The sequence below is a fragment of the Cnephaeus nilssonii genome (assembly GCF_951640355.1).
Source record: "Cnephaeus nilssonii genome assembly, chromosome: 12".
Classification (NCBI taxonomy): domain Eukaryota; kingdom Metazoa; phylum Chordata; class Mammalia; order Chiroptera; family Vespertilionidae; genus Cnephaeus; species Cnephaeus nilssonii.
Genome location: NC_137083.1, coordinates 17,747,453 through 17,765,867, shown reverse-complemented (window position 1 = coordinate 17,765,867; position 18,415 = coordinate 17,747,453). Strand labels below are relative to the sequence as shown.

The 18,415-nt window shown below is 38.5% G+C and overlaps 1 protein-coding gene across 2 annotated transcripts in view; it reads left to right on the top strand.

Annotated features, from left to right (window-relative positions):
- The window catches only part of BZW2 (basic leucine zipper and W2 domains 2), a 49,694-nt gene extending 31,494 nt beyond the window's left edge, over positions 1-18,200 (top strand). Inside the window, exons 6-12 of one of the 2 annotated variants that reach the window (XM_079785894.1) lie at positions 69-204; positions 4,386-4,495; positions 7,927-8,097; positions 8,815-8,961; positions 10,236-10,374; positions 16,921-17,043; positions 17,740-18,200. In XM_079785894.1, the coding sequence (XP_079642020.1) occupies positions 69-204; positions 4,386-4,495; positions 7,927-8,097; positions 8,815-8,961; positions 10,236-10,374; positions 16,921-17,043; positions 17,740-17,768 (855 nt within the window). In that variant the 3' untranslated portion in view covers positions 17,769-18,200. Of the gene's footprint in view, positions 1-68; positions 205-4,385; positions 4,496-7,926; positions 8,098-8,814; positions 8,962-10,235; positions 10,375-16,920; positions 17,646-17,739 lie in introns of those variants that run through there. The other variant, XM_079785893.1, reaches the window with a different exon arrangement.
- Positions 18,201-18,415: the final 215 nt, after the last annotated feature.

Below are 18,415 nucleotides of genomic sequence, written 5' to 3'. Positions count from 1 at the left end.
CATTCTGTGTGCTCTTTGCCTATTAGTCCTTTGCTTTATAGACATGGTTTCTTTTGTTTGACCCACAGCTTCTCCTCTTCCTTAAAGCCTTTACTGAAACAGAGCAGACAAAGTTGGCAATGCTGTCGGGGATCCTGCTAGGCAACGGCACCCTTCCTCCCACCATCCTCACCAGTCTCTTCACCGACAACTTAGTCAAAGAAGGTAAGTACTCTCATGTTTTCTTACCTGTCAATGAAGAAGGAAAGCCACAGATATTTAGAAAAATATCAGTACCTCTTCTTAGTGTCCTGTCCTCCCCCGTGTAAGAGAATATGCATGTTCGGTATCTTAAAAAAATAAGAAAATTGTACATGTTTATTGTAGAAAATTAGATGAAAAATGTGCACATCTAAACAAAGACAAATAAAGACTAGTAATAAACCAGGATTTTTGGTGTAACACTCAATGTCTTCGCCAAATACCCTGAAATTAATTTGGTCCAAACCACTTTTCTCAACTTACACGCTACTGGCATATTTTGTTGGGACAATGCTTCATTGTGCAGGACTCACTTGTGCTTTCTTGGACATTTAACCTTTTGCCCTCAGGCACAAAATGCCAGCCTGTAGCACCCGCCTCCTTTAGTATAACAACCAAAAATGCCCCTTCACTTTCCCAAATGCCCCCAGCCTGCCCTCTCCCTGGTGAGGACCTTGCTTCTCAGCCGCTACCTCAAGAGCTTGTGCTGAGATGTTCACTTTGAGCACATTTTTAAGACGTTGATTGTGTTTGTTTTGAAAGTCCAGATGGCTGCATCAGAACTTAGCTTTCATGTTAAGGCATTAAGAGTTTGACAGACAGACATACAATTACTTGGTTATAGAATAAAACAAAAGTGGGCTCTTTTTTTTTTTTAGGAGGATAATGATTTTCAAGTTATAATAGAACACAAAACAAAGGGTTATTTAAAAATAAATTAAAAGAGTTTCTATGAAAACATCTGTTTCTTCTTAGAGCTTAAAGTTTTTCTCTTATAAATGTGAAATCCAGCCTCATTCATGCCTGCAGTGAAAAGGTTTATAGTTTCCAAGGAAAGAATAGATTCTCTGTATTTTTCAGCTTAAAGCAGTTCAGATTTATAACAGTTCAGACTCTAATTGTATTGTTGATAGTATAACATTTTAAAGTAGTTCCCTGGAGAGAATTTACTAGAAAAACACTACAAAATGTAAACAGTAAATATAATTAAATCAGATTATTTTAGCCCTTATAGCAGAAAATGATTGCCTTTCTGGTTGTATTAAAAACCTAACTTCTTTTGAAACATATCAAAAAAGTAAATTATTACCTGGATAGATGGACAGACATGGGATAAACCAGTGGTTCTTAACCTTTCTAATGCCGCGACCTTTTAATACAGTTCCTCATGTTGTGGTGACCCCCAACCATAAAATTATTTTCGTTGCTACTTCATAACTGTAATTTTGCTACTGTTATGAATCGTAATATAAATATCTGTGTTTTCCGACGGTCTTAGGCGACCCTGCTAGCGGTTCTCAACCTGTGGGTCTGCTGTAGAGCCTAAGACCGTTGGAAAACACAGATATTTACATTACAATTCATTAACAATAGCAAAATTACAGTTATGAAGTAGCAACGAAAATAATTTTATGGTTGGGGTTCACCACAACATGAGGAACTGTATTAAAGGGTCGCAGCATTAGAAAGGTTGAGAACCACTGGGATAAACCAAAATTGGCAAAATGTTAACAGCTTAGAATCTAGATGGTGAGTATATATGAGTTTTATTGTTGAATTTGTTCAGCTTTTCTGTATATTTGAAATTTTTTATATTAAAATGTTAGGGGGGTAGGGAAGGAGAAGAAAAATACCTTTGCTATGGAAGTGACATGGTTTTTCTTTATACTCCACCATCTTTAGAAATTAAAGGATTAAACTCGCTTACTAAATAGGAAAGGATTAAGAAATCACACCTTTTTGCCAGTCTCACCCAACAAATGGCTAAGGGGGATCAGGTCATCCCACCCAAGAGCGTCTCTAATACAAAGATAATTCTCCAACTTTCCCTCCAAGAGCCACTTTTAATCAGTGTTATACTGTAGGTTCAAGCCTAGATGTTGGACTCCTGGTTTCAAGCATACTTTATTTTCTTACTTAGAACACAGATTACATCATCTGCCATTTTAAACAATTTAATTGCATACATTTATATTAAATTTTATATTGACTTGATGAACTAATCAAAGTATTGAAAATCCATGTCAACAAGTTTAGAACATAAAATTCTCCAGCTTATAAGATATGTATTATAGTCATAGCCATAACTGGGATGGGGTGGGAGGGTGCTCCATTGCTCTGCTATTCAAATGAAGAAAATCTGGTAAAGTTAGTGTCTGCATAAATGATAGAGCAATTGAATGTACTTACCTGCAAGTAACTGGAAGACGGGACCCAAATTTGTATATAAGTATATAATTCTTATGTAACAATCAGTATAAACGTATGGCAGACTTGCCCTGGCTGGTGCTGCTCAGTAGTTAGAGTGTCTGCCGCATACCAGAGTTTTGGGTTGGATCCCACAGTTGGGGCACATGGGGGAGGTAACCTATCAATGTGTCTCTCTCATGTCAAGGTTTCTCTCCCTACCCTACCTCCCTTCCACTCTTTCTAAAAAAATTAATGGAAAAGGTATCCTCAGATGAGGATTGACAACAAAAAAGTATAGCAGACTTCAGGGTGAACAGCAGTATAACTTAGGACTGGGGTATTTTCCTTCATTTTTCCTCATTACTCTCCGTAGCATCAGTTTCACCCCAAGGAAGGTTTCCTGATCATTAAAAGAAGTCTGCTGGTGCAGTTATGTGTGGCACATGCTTCCCAGTCAGGTTCAGTGGATATAGGATAAAAAAATAAATTACCTTGCCTTCAGCTGATTGGCTGAAATTGGCCACATGATCAGTTTCAGCCCAGTAGTAGTTGCCAGGAGGATGCCTTGGGCAGATGAGCTTAAGCTGAGGTCACTACGCTAATCATTGCAGAAGGAGGTGGTGCCAGGACTTAGATTAGTAGAAGTCACCTGGCCTGAGCAAATGGGAATTCTCTTAAGCAAATGGGCATTGAGGCTGCTTAGGACAACAGCAAAAATAAAGACTGCAATTCAGAAAAATCAGCTCAATATTTCAACTGCACCTTATTTCTTCATTATAAAAAAGGAACATTGATTTAGAAATTTGAAGTTTTCACAGAAGAGCTATCTCCTAATTGTCTCTGATAGTTTATATCGATATATATAAAAGGCTAATATGCAAAGTGTCTCCATGGAAGTTCAACCAGGAGACCAGGAGTTCTATCACTCGCTATGAAATGTGCTAACCACCAGGGGGTGGCACAGAGTGAAGGGAGGCCCTGGCCGGCAGCCAGAAGGCCCTGATCAGCCCTTATCACCAGCCAGGCCTAGGGACCCTACCTGTGCATGAATTTCATGCACCAGGCCTCTAGTTAGGAAATAAATCCCAATTTAAATATGGATATAGATTTGAATGGTTTCCTGATTAACATAGCTATTTTAGAAATATCTTAAAATATTGAGAATTCAACTTATAACAGCATTAATATTTTTATAGCTTAATTCATGAATATTTTTAAATTGATTTTAGAGAGAGAAGGGAGAGGGATAGAAAGATAGAAACATCAGTGAAAGAGACATTGAGCTGCTGCTTCCTGCACACCCTCACTGGGGACTGAGCCCAAAACCCAGGCATATTCCCTGACTGGGAATTAACTGAGGACCTCTTGGTTCATGGGGCAACACTCACCACTGAGCAACATTGGCCGTGAAAATTCATGTATATTTTTAAATGCTTTTTACAAAAAGTACAATTGTAAATGATGCATGTTTATAGCTTTATTTGTATCTGCTGCTGCTAATTCTCTTTTACTGGTGTCATCAGCAGATTAGGTGATATGTTGACATTTTAATTTTATGTCTCATGATTTATTTGTTGTACCTCAGGATCACTGTTATAAACATGAAATATTGGTGAACCACAGGGTGATATATACAGACAAAAACACTAGGAAGTACTTGGTTTTAAGTCTGGTTTTGATGAAAAATAAATAATTTATAGTTATACTAGATTGGAATTAGGAAGTCCAACTTTGAAAAATATTGTAACTTTTTTAAAGTATTCAAAAATGAAAAAGTTCCCTTTTTAGCACTGAATGGCACTGTGCCTAGAAATGTATCCATGTTTCCTTTGTACCAAGTCAAGTCTTGGAGTTATTTATTCATTTCCAGAATCCTGATGAGAAATGTTGCCTTGACCATCATCACAAGGGGTTTTACTTACAAAAGCAACTAAACTCTCTCTTTTTTTAAACAGGCATTGCGGCCTCATTTGCTGTCAAGCTTTTTAAAGCCTGGATGGCAGAAAAAGATGCCAACTCTGTTACCTCTTCTTTGAGAAAAGCCAACTTAGACAAGAGGCTGCTTGTAAGTCTTATCTGGACAGAGGTGTTGCCTGCTTCCTCCCCAGCACGGCCTGGCAGCATCGGCAGTATAGTGCACGACCGAGAGGCCTGGTCTGTGCTGAGTGGGAGCATGGTTCCTCTCATTTCTGTGATATGGTAGATGGAAACTAATTCCAATTCAATCTTTCTTTTATGAAGGAAATGATTAAAGACTCAAAGAAAACAAACTTTCAAATTTGGAAGTGTGTTGACATAGTGTTAACATTTATCAGAACTAACACTTTCTTTTTTAACTAGTAACTATAGAAATTTGAATTTTTCCTATAGTACAGTCCCATTGAGCCCACCTATGTACACATTTGTGATATGTTGGGTTAGAGTTGAATAACACCTATCTGAAATGGATGTCGTTGTGTTGACAAAATAAAAATTTAAACAACGGTCTTTGTTTATACCAAGATCCATTGGAAATACTAAGCTGTTTAAGCAAGCAAACAAGTTCACTGTAGTTCATTCAAAGCTCCCATTATCATAATTAGTTGATTATACTTTCACTAGAGGCTCGATGCACGAAATTCGTGCAAGAGTAGGCCTTCCTTCCCTGGCTGCTGGCACTGGCTTCCCTCCAGCCTCAGGCAGGCTGGACCCAGGCTTCCCTTGCAAAGGGAGGCCCCGCCCACCCGCCGCAGCCACCCATCAGTCACAGCCCGTTGCAGCCATGGTGGCTTGCCTTGGCCCTCACAGCCCCGGCTTCGTCTGGAAGGTTATCCAGAAGGATGTCTGGTCTAATTAGCATATTATGCTTTTTTATTATAGATTTCTCTGTCTTTATATTTTTCCTCCAAAAAAAGTCAAGAACAATATTTTGTCCTCCTAATTTCTATCTGCTCCCTATTATTTATAATCTTTCTGCTAGAAGCAACAGCTGTACAAATGACAGATTTCTACAAGTGAAATTGCTTTTACAATTTTAGGACAAAGTCTAAAATTAAAAGACACCCCAGCCATCTTCTCCTTACCTATTCTCTTAGCTGGTTTTCTCTTCCAATGTATTCTAGCATGCAAAGGTACCAATTCATGGAATAATTCTAAAACTGTCTCATTGCATTTCTAATGACTACAAAATTCCCTTGTCTCTTGAAATTTGCCTTAAAATAGCCCTACTTGTTTCTTTAAAATATGATAGAAAAGAACATTTAAGTTTCTAGTTAATTTCCAGTTAATTTCTGCCACGGACAGTAGATTTCATTCAGCATGAGTGCCTGCTCTGGGCCAATGCAGCCAGCAGAGAACAGGATAGAAAGTTCCTTGCCCTTGTGGAACCTACTTGAGAGACTTGGGGTAAATCTCTGTAAATAGGAGTCTTTGAGGCATGGCATGCTGGAGACTGCAAGAGCATTTGGTAAGGGCTAGAGCATAGGAGATCAGCTCAGAGGAGTATCAGAGCCCATGTCATCCAGGGACTTTGGCTTTTATTCTGAAAAGATAGGAGTCCTTTGAAGAATTCTCTGCAGATTTGTGCATGGTGTGATTCAGGGCAGCGGTCGCCAACCGATGGTCCATGGACCACTGGTGGTCCGTGAGGTCCGAAAGGTTGGCGACCACCGATTTAGGGTACTAACAGGGTGATTCTGACTGTTGCACTGAGAATAGACTCAAGAGCAAGGCTATAGTAGACCAGGCTACAGTAAATGTCATGATACGATTTAGACAGATTTTGCCTCAGTTTAATCTGAATGATAATTTTCAATGTATTATGTAACTTTCATGAGGACTTTGGGTATAGTTCATATATAAACCATGAGTAATATGTTTGGTGACATATTGTTCTGAACATAATTTTAGATCAGATTTCTCAGTTACATTCTTTCTAAATGCAATATTAAGTTCCAGCGCAGAATAATGGAATAAGTATTGATTTTTAAGGTCACACAGCTCTGTCCTTAAATATTTCTGGCTGCATAATTTGAGTCAAACTGCTTAATCTTGTTGGCTCAATTTGTCATCTATAAAAATTTCAACTCTACACAATTATGAGCAACAGAACCGCCCCATCTTGATTCATAGCAGAAATTCAAAACAAATTAGTCCCCTGCCCCCAAATTTGGAAGACTTTTTTAATGTTAGCACAGATGTCAGTGACAAAATTTCAGTCTGGTATGAAATGTTTGCTTTAACATGAATGCGTGCTTGATAATTGTTCCCACCAACTCTGTCCTAACATTTTGAAACTCATGACTCAACAAGGGAAACTATGGAATGATGATATTAAAATATTGAAACTTGAGCCATAACTTAGAAGCCATCTGCTTATGTCCCTATACATGGAGACAGTCCAGATCTTTCTACTGAGATGTTTATTGGAGCCATATAGCCATTGACCACATATATATGCAAATCAAACCAACATAAAAGTTTAGATCTAATTTTTAGACTGCAGCAGTCTGAAAAATGTGAGAACTTTGAAAATTGCCTGAATTTCTTAGTTGGGTGTTAAAGTCACACAGGATTAGAACATGACTAAGTGTTACTGAGACTGCCAAGCTGTGTAAGGTAAAATGGTAATGGGGTAAAAATAAGAGTGGCAATGGTATCATTGCTCTTTTTAAATTTTCCAACAAAATTATGTAATGAACTGAAAAGTTGCTAGAGTGGGTTTAGATTAGATCTTGCCATGAATATGAGAGCCACTGTCATTAACAGATTTAACAAAATTCTCTTCAGTCCCCAAGCTAGTAGATATAATAATAAAAGCATAATATGCTAATTAGACCGAATGTCCTTCTGGATGTCCTTCCTTCCAGACAAAGTCGTAGCAGGCGGGGGGTGAGGCAGAGGCCTCCAGCCACAGTGGCGGTGGGCGGGGGCCAGGGCCAAGGCCCTTGCACGAATTTTGTGCATCGGGCCTCTAGTTTTAGAACAATAGCATTTTCTCAGAATGTGAATAGAGGTCCTTGAGATGACAATAGTCAATGTCATTTTCTAATGTTATCTCAAATCATCTCAGCATTATTAAAACTGACCTGTCTATTCATAGTTAAGGACACCTTGTGGCTGGCTACCTAATGATTTCAATCTTTTTCTTGTTACTTTAAAACAATCCAAATATTCAAAGTTTTCTGATGTTCATTTTAGTTAGCAAGTTTAGTTCTGTATTTACAAATGCTATACTTTGATTAAAGTAAAAGAAAAATAAATAATGGTCAAAATGAGTGAAGCTAGTTTATCTAAGTTGCTTAGCTATTTTTCTCTTTCTTTGAAAAACTACCTAATATTAGAAAATGCTTAGCAAGTACTGAAGAAAAATATACCTGGCATTTATTCTTTTTAAAATCAGTCTTTTTCCTTTCCTCCAAAATAGGAGATAAGTGCTGTTTTCATATTAGAATGTTGTCCTCTGTGTTTGCTGAAATTTGAATAGCTTGTTGCATAACAGCCTCTCTTCTCCTTCAGGAACTCTTTCCCGTTAACAGACAGAGTGTGGATCACTTTGCTAAGTACTTCACCGACGCGGGACTGAAGGAGCTCTCGGACTTCCTGCGAGTGCAGCAGTCCCTGGGCACCAGGAAGGAGCTGCAGAAGGAGCTGCAGGAGCGCCTGTCTCAGGAATGCCCGATCAAGGAGGTGAGAGACCCGGCCGCCGTCACTCCTAACACCCCGAGCCGAGGGGTAACGCAGACCGCGTGGCACAAGCTTCACCTTCCTTAACGGGACCTTTATGCAATTATGTTAGGCAGACCCATATTTCATACTGTGGGACTTGAGGATAAATGTACACAATTCAAACTTAATTCTTAGGGGAAAATAATGTGCCGAGTGGTGCTGCGTTGATACATATCGTATAAAAATTGCCTTTGCGCTGTACAGCTTATTTACAAATTAACATTTCACTGAGATGGGGCGTGAGATCATCAAAAGTAATAACTAAAGAATGAATGGTGGACAACAGCCTTATTTAAACCCAAGATATTAGCCGTTAAGAGTTTAAAGGTGAGGGTCAAATCTCCAGGAAGTCGGACTGGCTCAGGTGAGCCCTGCTCTGCTGGGCCCCTGGAGACCCCTGCACGGAAAAGCGTCCCTCCTGGAAGCAGAGATGCTCTCTTGTTCTCCGCTGTCCAGCAGCTCCTGGCCAGAGCCAGGCCTATCAATTTTTGGACTAAAAATAGATCTGCTCTGAAAACAAAACATCGTGTTTTCTGTCCCTGTTATAATCTGACAATAAGTACCAGGAAGGGAGGGACTGAGTAGAATGTTTGCCCAAACCTTTCCCTCACCAGGACGGTGAGCGGGAACTCCCCATCTGCCTGTTATTCTGACGCCTCCCTTTTCCGTGACGTGTAGGTGGTGCTCTATGTGAAAGAAGAGATGAAGAGGAATGACCTCCCGGAAACAGCCGTGATAGGCCTGCTGTGGACCTGCATCATGAATGCTGTGGAGTGGAACAAGAAGGAAGAACTCGTTGCGGAGCAGGCCCTCAAGCACCTGAAGGTACGGGGTCTGCGTAAGGGGCAGTCTCTGCTCTGGGCCAAGTGCAGCGTGTGAGGTTCCAGCCTCATTCACCCAGACTCAGGCCAAACAAACAGCTCCTAATTTTTTTCTTCTCAAATTCTCCACTACCTAAAATGTTTCAGGTATGAGCCTATGAAATACCTAAGGGTAAGGTTTTACTAGAAACAATGTTCGAAAATCCACAGAATAGTCATTCAGTATTTCAAGTTAAAGAGGAATACTGTCTATTGGTTTTCTTTCTGTTCTACACAAGGGAAATTCTTAGTGAATCTTTTTGTTTAAGTAAACTACAAATTAACATTAGAATTTGAAAAGTATCTGGTGGAAGAAATCAGCTGACTCTGTAAATTACTAGTATATATCTTTTGTGCATGGATACTTATGTTTTTACTTCTGTGAATTGTCTTCTCACTATAAAACTATTAACCCTTTGCACTCGCTTGCTTTTTTCTCAATTCCTTTATTCTACTCAGGATTTAATTTTTTAAATATCCCAGATTTTACAAAGCATGGCAGTAGAATAAAAAACTGGAGTTTCTTTTCATACAAACTTATTTATTTGGATTTTTTTATATTTCAAATTATTGATACATTCAAAGAGTATAAAAAGAGCTGCTACCGATGCTAACCGTGTCGAGTCACACTCGACATCCGAGTGCAAAAGGTTTAGAAAAGTGGGAGACTTAGATCTGCCTTCAGAGTTGGGAAGTGAAAGACTACCGAGTATAAACTAGGTTGGGATAGAAATTAGAGATAGCTCCCAGTGTCTGAGAGCAGAGCAGTGAGGAAACTGCAGGTTCCATTGACCGAGGACGGCTCCTGGGAGGAGATGACTGTTGAACTGAGTGGGTCTTAGAGGACACAATGGCTGTCCGTCAGCGACTCAAGCCAAGGAAGCTGAGGCAGAGGGAGCAATATGAACAGAACCATAGAGATGACCTGGGAGGGGGTCTGAACGTCGGGAAGGAGAGCCTCACTCCTTGTCTCATTTTCACAATAATCAATAGACAGACATAGTAGCACAGCATTTATCATCAGAAGTTCACATTTGTCTCCCTTTGGTAGGTACACTGAGAGAAAGCTGATAAGATGCCGGGATAAAAAATTCATTTTGATCCGACACAATGTAATAAGAAGATAATCCAAAAACTGAATGTTTTCTAAGCAACTCTCCAGGTTACTGTTGTGATTCAAGTGTGTCCAGCCTGTACCTCCCAGGAAAGTTAATGTCTTCACTCCCCCTCCTCCTGCAGCAATACGCTCCCCTGCTGGCCGTGTTCAGCTCCCAAGGCCAGTCAGAGCTGATCCTCCTGCAGAAGGTCCAGGAGTACTGTTACGACAACATCCACTTCATGAAGGCGTTTCAGAAGATCGTGGTTCTCTTTTATAAAGGTATCCGTCCACGTGGGTCCACCGCTGTGTGTCCAGTTCTGTTGCAGTTCTTTGAGCTGTGGAGCAGGGGGTCAGGCAGAGGGCAGCATGGGGATTACACTAATCTTGGCACGTTTTAGTGAGGCAGCCACATTGTGTGTAGAGAGAAGATGCAAATGCTATATATGCTGCCCTTAGGAACCAGCCCAGTCAGGCCCTATTCTCATTGGTGGAACTGGCGATGAACTGGTTATTATTTGGGGGAGGGGGGGCGCGGAGGGGGAGGATTAATTACATAAAGTAATTAGGTCTGTTTTTTAATTACAAGGATTAACTCTAATAACAGTGACTATCAAAATGTTAAGTTATATTCAGACCGTTTCAGATACCATAAAGCTGACTTTAAAATTACTGAAATAATTAGCCCTTTTACTTTCTATTTTAGTTATTTGTCCCAGCTATTCTCCTATTTTCCAAGGAAATGGCTATTTTTAGATATTCACATTTACTGTTCTTTTCATTGTATTTTTAAGGATTAGGTTGCCATGACAACTGGCACTGCCTTTAATAAATGAATGCTATTATACTAGGGTTTTAACCAATTTCAGTTACCAACAGCATATAAAACTGATCCTGGACTATCCTTTGGTCTGTGTTTATGTAGTTTTATCAGAAGAAGAATGTGATAACTGGCAAGTCCCATTTGAAGTTCAGGAGTTGATGTTTTTCTCTGGCCAGATCTGAATTAGGTCCTCTGGGATGTTGTCATGAGATAACAATGTCTTGAAATGAAGGCTTAAATGTTACCCAGGGTGACCCATGAGAACCAAACCTGCAGCTCATGTTACCAGCCCACCTATGGTACCCAGCAGCCAAGAAAGAGAAGCAGCCCCCCCCCCCCCCCCCACCCAGTGGGCATTCTGTCCCCACTGTCACTGCTGGCTCCTTTTCCAAACTGGTAGAGATGGGTTCTACATTGGCTTTATGGATGGTCAGTATTTCCCGCTATAGAAAAAAATCAAACTGTTTATAAACTAGTAGCCTAAGCACACGTTTTCCTTCTTGCTGTTTAATTGCTAACCCCACCAACCAGTTTCTCTAACCAGATTTTTTTAAACTTAGACATAGTTGTTGAGCCTCATCTATAGAAGCACCTAATTTTATTGTTGTATTTAATTTACAACAGAATAAACAAACTACTTTTTATCAGTAAGACCTCTTAGGTTGCATATTGTTAGTACACACAGACCCAGGGAAAAAGCCCCAAGACTGAGAATCTCCCTTCATAAGCAGAGGGCAGGGGAAGACTGGAGAAAGAGGCAGGCCACTGCAGGCTGGTAATTAACAGAGTTTATTAGGGGAAACTTCCCTAGGAGGTGAGTCCTGGGCAGCTGCAAGTGAAGTGGGTTTCCTCCCTGCCACTTGGCAGGCATCAAAGAATTATATAGGATTCCGGGGGGGGGGGGCGGGGGAGAGTATTAATACGTGAATGCTACCAAAGAATCATATAGGGAAAAGGGGGGATGGTCTTGGGTACTAGTACTGAGTGCTACCAGGTACAGGTAATGACCTGCTTGACCAGGTCAGGGAATTGGGCATGGGCCCGTTCCAGGGACCAGCACATTGCAGGAAGGGGTGGAGGGGACTGAGTTGTTGGCAGAATGAACATTGAGTATGATCCAACCGTCTCTAAGGTGGGGGGTTGTCATAAGCAGTCTCAGTTCTGGCCTGAGTCCATCTCACAGGACAGACAGTGGCCTCATGGAATAGTCTATCCTCCACCCATATGAGCTTCTACAGTTCATCTTCAGATTTCTCATGTTAACCGTTAATGCCAACATCCTTCCCCATTGTACTCCTTTTAAGTAATCTAAAGTTAGTAAGGTCTGTGACAAGTATGAGCAGGCCCAAGGGAACACAGGAAGGTAAGTGTTAACATCATTTTATTCTGGCCTAGTTACTTTTGGAAATGAAATCAGGAAACTTAAGTATCTCACTGAGGTGTTAAAACTGAATGTCATTTTTTTTAGGTAATTGCATAATTTTCAGATTTATGCAGTCTGCTGTCTGCATGAAATGTTTACACGTTTTCTCCTGAGAGCAGGAACCCCAGGAGTGATTGTTCCACACCACTGCTAAGAAAGTTACTGTGTTTACCTTCTTACCTTATTTGAGTGGCGGTTTTTACTCTGACCTTATTTCATCCCACAAACACTTAGGCACCAAGAGACATATATTTCTATTTGCTTTTATAAGGATTTGGATGCTTTTTGTATGTGTTTTGCATGTCTAGAAATGCTTGATGATGCATTAAAGCACTCCTTTCCCAGCTCTGATTTGCAAATGAATCACATGGGGAGCTTGCTAAAAGCCCAGACTTTCAGGAGTTCTGATCCCCTAAGTCCTGGATTAGGTTTGAGAATTCGCATTTTACTAGATTGCCTGGTGGTACTGTCACATTGGTCTTGGACCACCACCTAAAAGGTGTTTGATGCCAAAGGAATAAATTCCCATGAACTAATGGTAACACATTTAAGATCATACTTACCACTAATTCCATGCACACATATACACTTTACAATTACCAAACTGTGTCTGTTTGCTCTAGTGATATGGATTCCTTTTATTTATTATAAGGAACATCTTTGCTTCAATGCAAGTTTTAAAATTATGAAAATTCTTCTTTTCTATTTTTTTAGGTAATTGCATAATTTTCAGATGTATGCATACAGTCTGATGTATGCATAAATACACACTCCAAACCCCACCCCCCCTCTCTGTCTCTCTCACCTTCCCCATAAATCCAGAGCAGGAGGACAACAGATAGTTGAGGATGTGGTTACTCATGTCCCCTTTGACAAACCTAGTTATTTTAATGAATGTCATTATTGAAATATTTTATATAAATAACAGTGTAATAAAAGTGTAAAAACTACAATAATGCTTTTTCAGCAATGAAAGAAAAAAATGGTAATTGGCCATTTAGTGAAAATTCACTTTCTGTAGTAAAACCTGGATTTTTATATTTCTGAGACACTAAGGAAAAATAGTAAATTTATCATTAATTTTCAAACATCACATTATTCACTTTAAATAATAATTTCTCTTCCTTTTTGAAGCTAAGTACCCTAGTCTCAGCATGGAGGTCTGAAAAGTAGAATACCAACTTCTCAAGGACTGTTATTTCTATTGTGGGTTTTATTATGTGCAGAAATTTCTTAGGTTAAATTCTGTCCTTCAAGCAAATTTTCCTAAAATGTTTCTTGTTCTTGTTCTAAAGAAAGGTGAGTGGCCATCTCACCATATATTTCCAGCATTCTTAAAATAAATTATTTTTTACTTTGTCCCAGTGTGGCATCTCTAATAAAATTCCTGTATTTCCTGAGTTCCAAATGATGTAGTATTCAACTTTAATATCTAAATAACTAATGTTGCCTAAAGCTTTGCAATTCTCAAACCACTTTTACAATGTTGTCTCTTTGATCCTAATGAAAACCTAAAATTTAAATTATAACTGTAGATTGAGAATTACTTAGTTTTTCTGAAGTGAATGAATTTGTCCATTACACATGGATTGAATATAATCCTAGATGACAGTTTGACAGTTGTTATGTCAAATGCTGGAAATTAAATAGTCCCTGACTTCCTGAATTTCAGTGTAGAAGAAAGCCAGGATCTAGAGTCAGCATGTCAGTTGCTGAAATAAGGTTCCACAGAGTGCTGAGGAGTGGTGGGATGCCCTTGAAAAGGGCACCCAGCTCACAGGTGAAGCTAATTTGGAGGGAAAGGAAAGGGCTGGGAGAGGGCAGGGGGGTGGGGGGAGCGGTTAGGTATATTCACGCAGATGATGAAGAAGCTGTCTGGATAGGAGAGAAATGTATTTTAATCTCAGGGAACTCTGCAGTTGGATAATGTCTTTCTTAGTACTTCTATTGATACATATTCTTAGTAGGCATTTCTGGGAGATCCTAATTAAGACTTTATAGTATCCCAATTTCATTTTATTTTTTAAATCTTTATTGTTGAAGGTATTACATATGTCCCCCTTTTTCCCCATTGGCCCCTTTAGCCTGCCCCCACCCCAGGCCTCCACCACCCTATTGTCTGTGTCCCTGGGTTACACATATATGTATAGAAGTTCTTGGTTGATCTCTTCCCACTACCCCTGCCTTCCCTCTGAGATTCATCAGTCTGTTCCATGCTTCTGTGTTTCTGGATCTATTTTGTCCATCAGTTTATTTTGTTCATTAGATTCCACATATGAGTGAGATAATGTGATACTTGTCTTTCTCTAACTGGCTTATTTCACTTAGCATAATCCTCTAGTCTCCAATTTTAATTGAATCTTCTCCACTCTTCCTTAGAGGAAAAAAAATCTGCATTTTTTTTTCATTCTCAAGGAGTTTCCTTCCTTTTTGATTAGACTTTTCACTAAACAAAAGTTGAATTTCTTCTTAAATGAAGTTCATGCTTTGCCTCATAAGTTGCCCTGTGTGATTGCTTCTGTCCCGTGTTTATTATTTATTCCCAGATACTAGAAATTTAGTCTAGCACCAAGTATTTATTACTAACTTAGGTTCTTCTACAAACTCAACTTCACACAGTCTGTCTGATTTTTAATGGACAATAAATACATCTGGTAAGTTTTACTTACCATTGAGTGTCCTTTTCACAATTGTCCTTGACAAGTGTTTTAGTAGATGCATGGCCTCTTTCAGCCTCTGGGGGGCAGTAAAACACAGGAATGAGCTCCGAACTTCAGAAGGAAATCCCCAAATACTATCACTAAACTACAGTCTTAACCAGCTTTCCAACATATACATTGTATCAGATGCATTAAAGTGAGGAGAAAAAATAGAATGTCCCTTTACATGTTTGCCACATTTTTTATTCTATTTTTTGTTTTATGACATTAATAATAATAGTTCTATAGGACATACAGTTTACAAACTGAAAAATATACGTATGTTGGGTGTACATGCTCAAAACTGTCTCATAGGGGAGCATGATCCAAACAATTGGGAGATGGCTGTTCTAAATCCAGCATCTTAAAGATGTCAGAGAGATAGATTATATAAGAGACTTTAAATCCATGTTTAAGCTAAGTAGTTGGAAAATCTCTGTAAAGCATTCTTGCACAGTAACAAGTCACTTCCACAGGCTGTAAACTACCTGCTCCTTGCCTCTAGAAAAACTAGGTTTTGATGGAAAGTGGGTGGGGAAGTTTTCTCATCATTGTGAGTGTAGGATGTAGAGCTGGGAACAGAAGAAGCTAAAAGAGTAGAAGCTAAGAGTAATTCTACAGGATTCCTGATTCAATCTTTTATATCCAGTTTTTATATCCAAACTTCCTCTTTCCTTCCCAAAATGTAGTATATTTAATTATTAAAATAAATTAAAACCTTATATTGTCTTAAGACCAATTGTGTGCATTTTTAGCCAATTTGATTTCCTCAGTTGAATACAAAAGCCAATTATTAATTTAGAAAAATAAGGTTATGTTATAAAAAGGTCAGTGATATTTTAAATAAAAATTATCAAATCATTTCTCTTGTTTTCATAAGCTAAAATCACATTTTGACTGCAAATACATTATTAGAGTGATTTATCAGTATTGTAATGGATTGGATAGGTATCGGGGACAATAATAAATCCTATTTATTGGCTTTACATCTCATTTCCCACTCAAATCCCCAAAACCATCTCATTAGATCATTGGTAATGTATATATGCTATTATTTTGATATTCCCCTTCCCATTCTTAACATTACATTTTTCTAAATTAACCATAACTTGATGGTATCAAGGCATATTTGTGTAATTTAGAGTTTTAGGTAATTGATAGGTAATAGATTATACTTTTTGTTAGAAACCTGTAGAAAGTTGGTCTACTACGTCTCTGTTTTTCTCTTAATAGAGTACAAGGAAAATTACTATTGCAGTGTAGAATATGATGCTGTAGGAAAATCAATTAGTAATTTAGCGATAGGGTGAGTGTAGAACTTTGGGTTATGTGTGTATTGGTCCCCTGATACACCTAGGAAGTTCATCTTTATATCTAATTATTAATATCATTATTGCATCCTGTCTACATTTTTTTATTTGCCCTTCTTTTCTCCTAAAATAGTAAATCCCCCTTAAAAGTCCAGTCATTGAGGTTGCTGCTTAATCAAGATCTGTTTGAAGTTGGCAGGACACAGAGTGTTCTGAGATGCTGACATTGCTGAGTCATTTGCAAAATCACAAAATATCTACACTGTTTCCTACCAGCAAATTTGGACTTTAAGAGGTTTCCAAGTCCCAGTGTGACTTGCATATAGGCCTGCATTATATCATGTCTGATGAGAGGTATCATCATCATCACTACTTACTAAGCTAAAATGCCAAAATATGTTCTATATGGAAATGAGCTTGGTTCCAGTCTTCTAGTAAGTTTCAGGTATGGATTTCTTTTATTACAGAGTGTTCAATGTTAAAGTGATTGCTTTCTATTAAAGTATATGACAGGAAGTTGCTTTAAAACATGACATTTGTATAGTAACTGAAATCTTTGATTTGAAATCGCAGCTGATGTGCTGAGTGAAGAAGCGATATTGAAATGGTACAAAGAAGCACACGTGGCCAAAGGCAAAAGTGTTTTTCTTGACCAGATGAAGAAATTTGTTGAGTGGTTGCAAAACGCAGAAGAAGGTATGATTTCATTTAACAACTTCGGTGGCCATTTAGCAAATGCTTTCTCCTTATAATTCAAGACAGCTGGTCTTCCACAGATTGTTCTTGCTTTCCTAAAACTAAAGTTCTTGAAGTGTCTTCCATATCAAACACTCAGCCTACATCTTAGCCTTTGTTTCTGAATCAAGGCAATGAAAATTTCTACACGGCAAAAAACGAAACGGCCCTCTTAAATTATCCACTCTAATAGAGAACAAAGAGGAAGAAATAATTAGATCAGAAAGGGAAAACTATACATTTGTTTTAATCACACATTATGGGATTATATAGACTTTTATAAGCACCTTTACCAGTTGACTGATATTTGAAATGGGAACACAAATTGTAAGGATAATGTATGAGATTAAATGCAACGAAGAATGAAAAGTTTATTTTAGGTGATTTTTAAAAAATAAAAGTAGTTATATTCTCTAAAAGTATTGATAAGGAAGGATATTGCATTTTTAGAAAGGCCAAGTTCATTTCAAAGCAAAGGGAACAAAAGTTTGCTACCTGCCCTCAATATCTAACTATCTTACTTAGAAAAGGGATACCAGGGACAACAATGTCTTGGGAGTGAGGAGGGGGGAGGGGAGAGAAGTGAAGTAGAGACTCTCCTGGCCTTATTTAAAAGAAAGAAAACAACAATCGTGACTTTCCTTTCTTCTCTCCTAGAATCTGAATCGGAAGGTGAGGACAATTAGATGGCCGGAGAAGCACAATGCCTAGGTCATCACACAACACTTGGATTGGGAATGCTGAACCATTGGAGAAGAGAAACGTGGCTTGTTTTCACAAAGGAAAAAAAAAAAAATAGGATAGGTTTCCCTTGTGCAGAGGGGGCAAATGGTTTTTGTTTTTGTTTTGTTTTTAAATGGAGCCCTGAGGCATCAGCTATATACTTGGGACTCTACCTCTCACTCACTATATGCTAACTTAAAGCCATTCAACCAGGAGTCCAGTAGGAATCTGAATTACTCAGCAGACTCCTCTTTTTTAGCTGTATTTTTCAGGTACTGTGTGGTGAACGCCCCACTGGTGTCTATTACAGGGCCACTTTGGTAGTTGTGTATCTGCTTGTGTATGTGATTTGACAAACCAGTTTTTTTTAAATAAATGGCTTTATAAAAATCTGGGCCTATATTCTCAGAAATTTTATTTCTTTACCTAACATAACTTCCTACACAGATGACATTTCAGCTATTTTGACAAAAATATATTTAAAGATAAAATGTTGAAAATTACATTCAATTTATTATAACAATTGTATGTCAACTTTTATGTTTTATATTTTTTAGTATTTATATTTAACTTTATATGCCAACGAGGGTTTTCCTTTATTTTAGGAGGT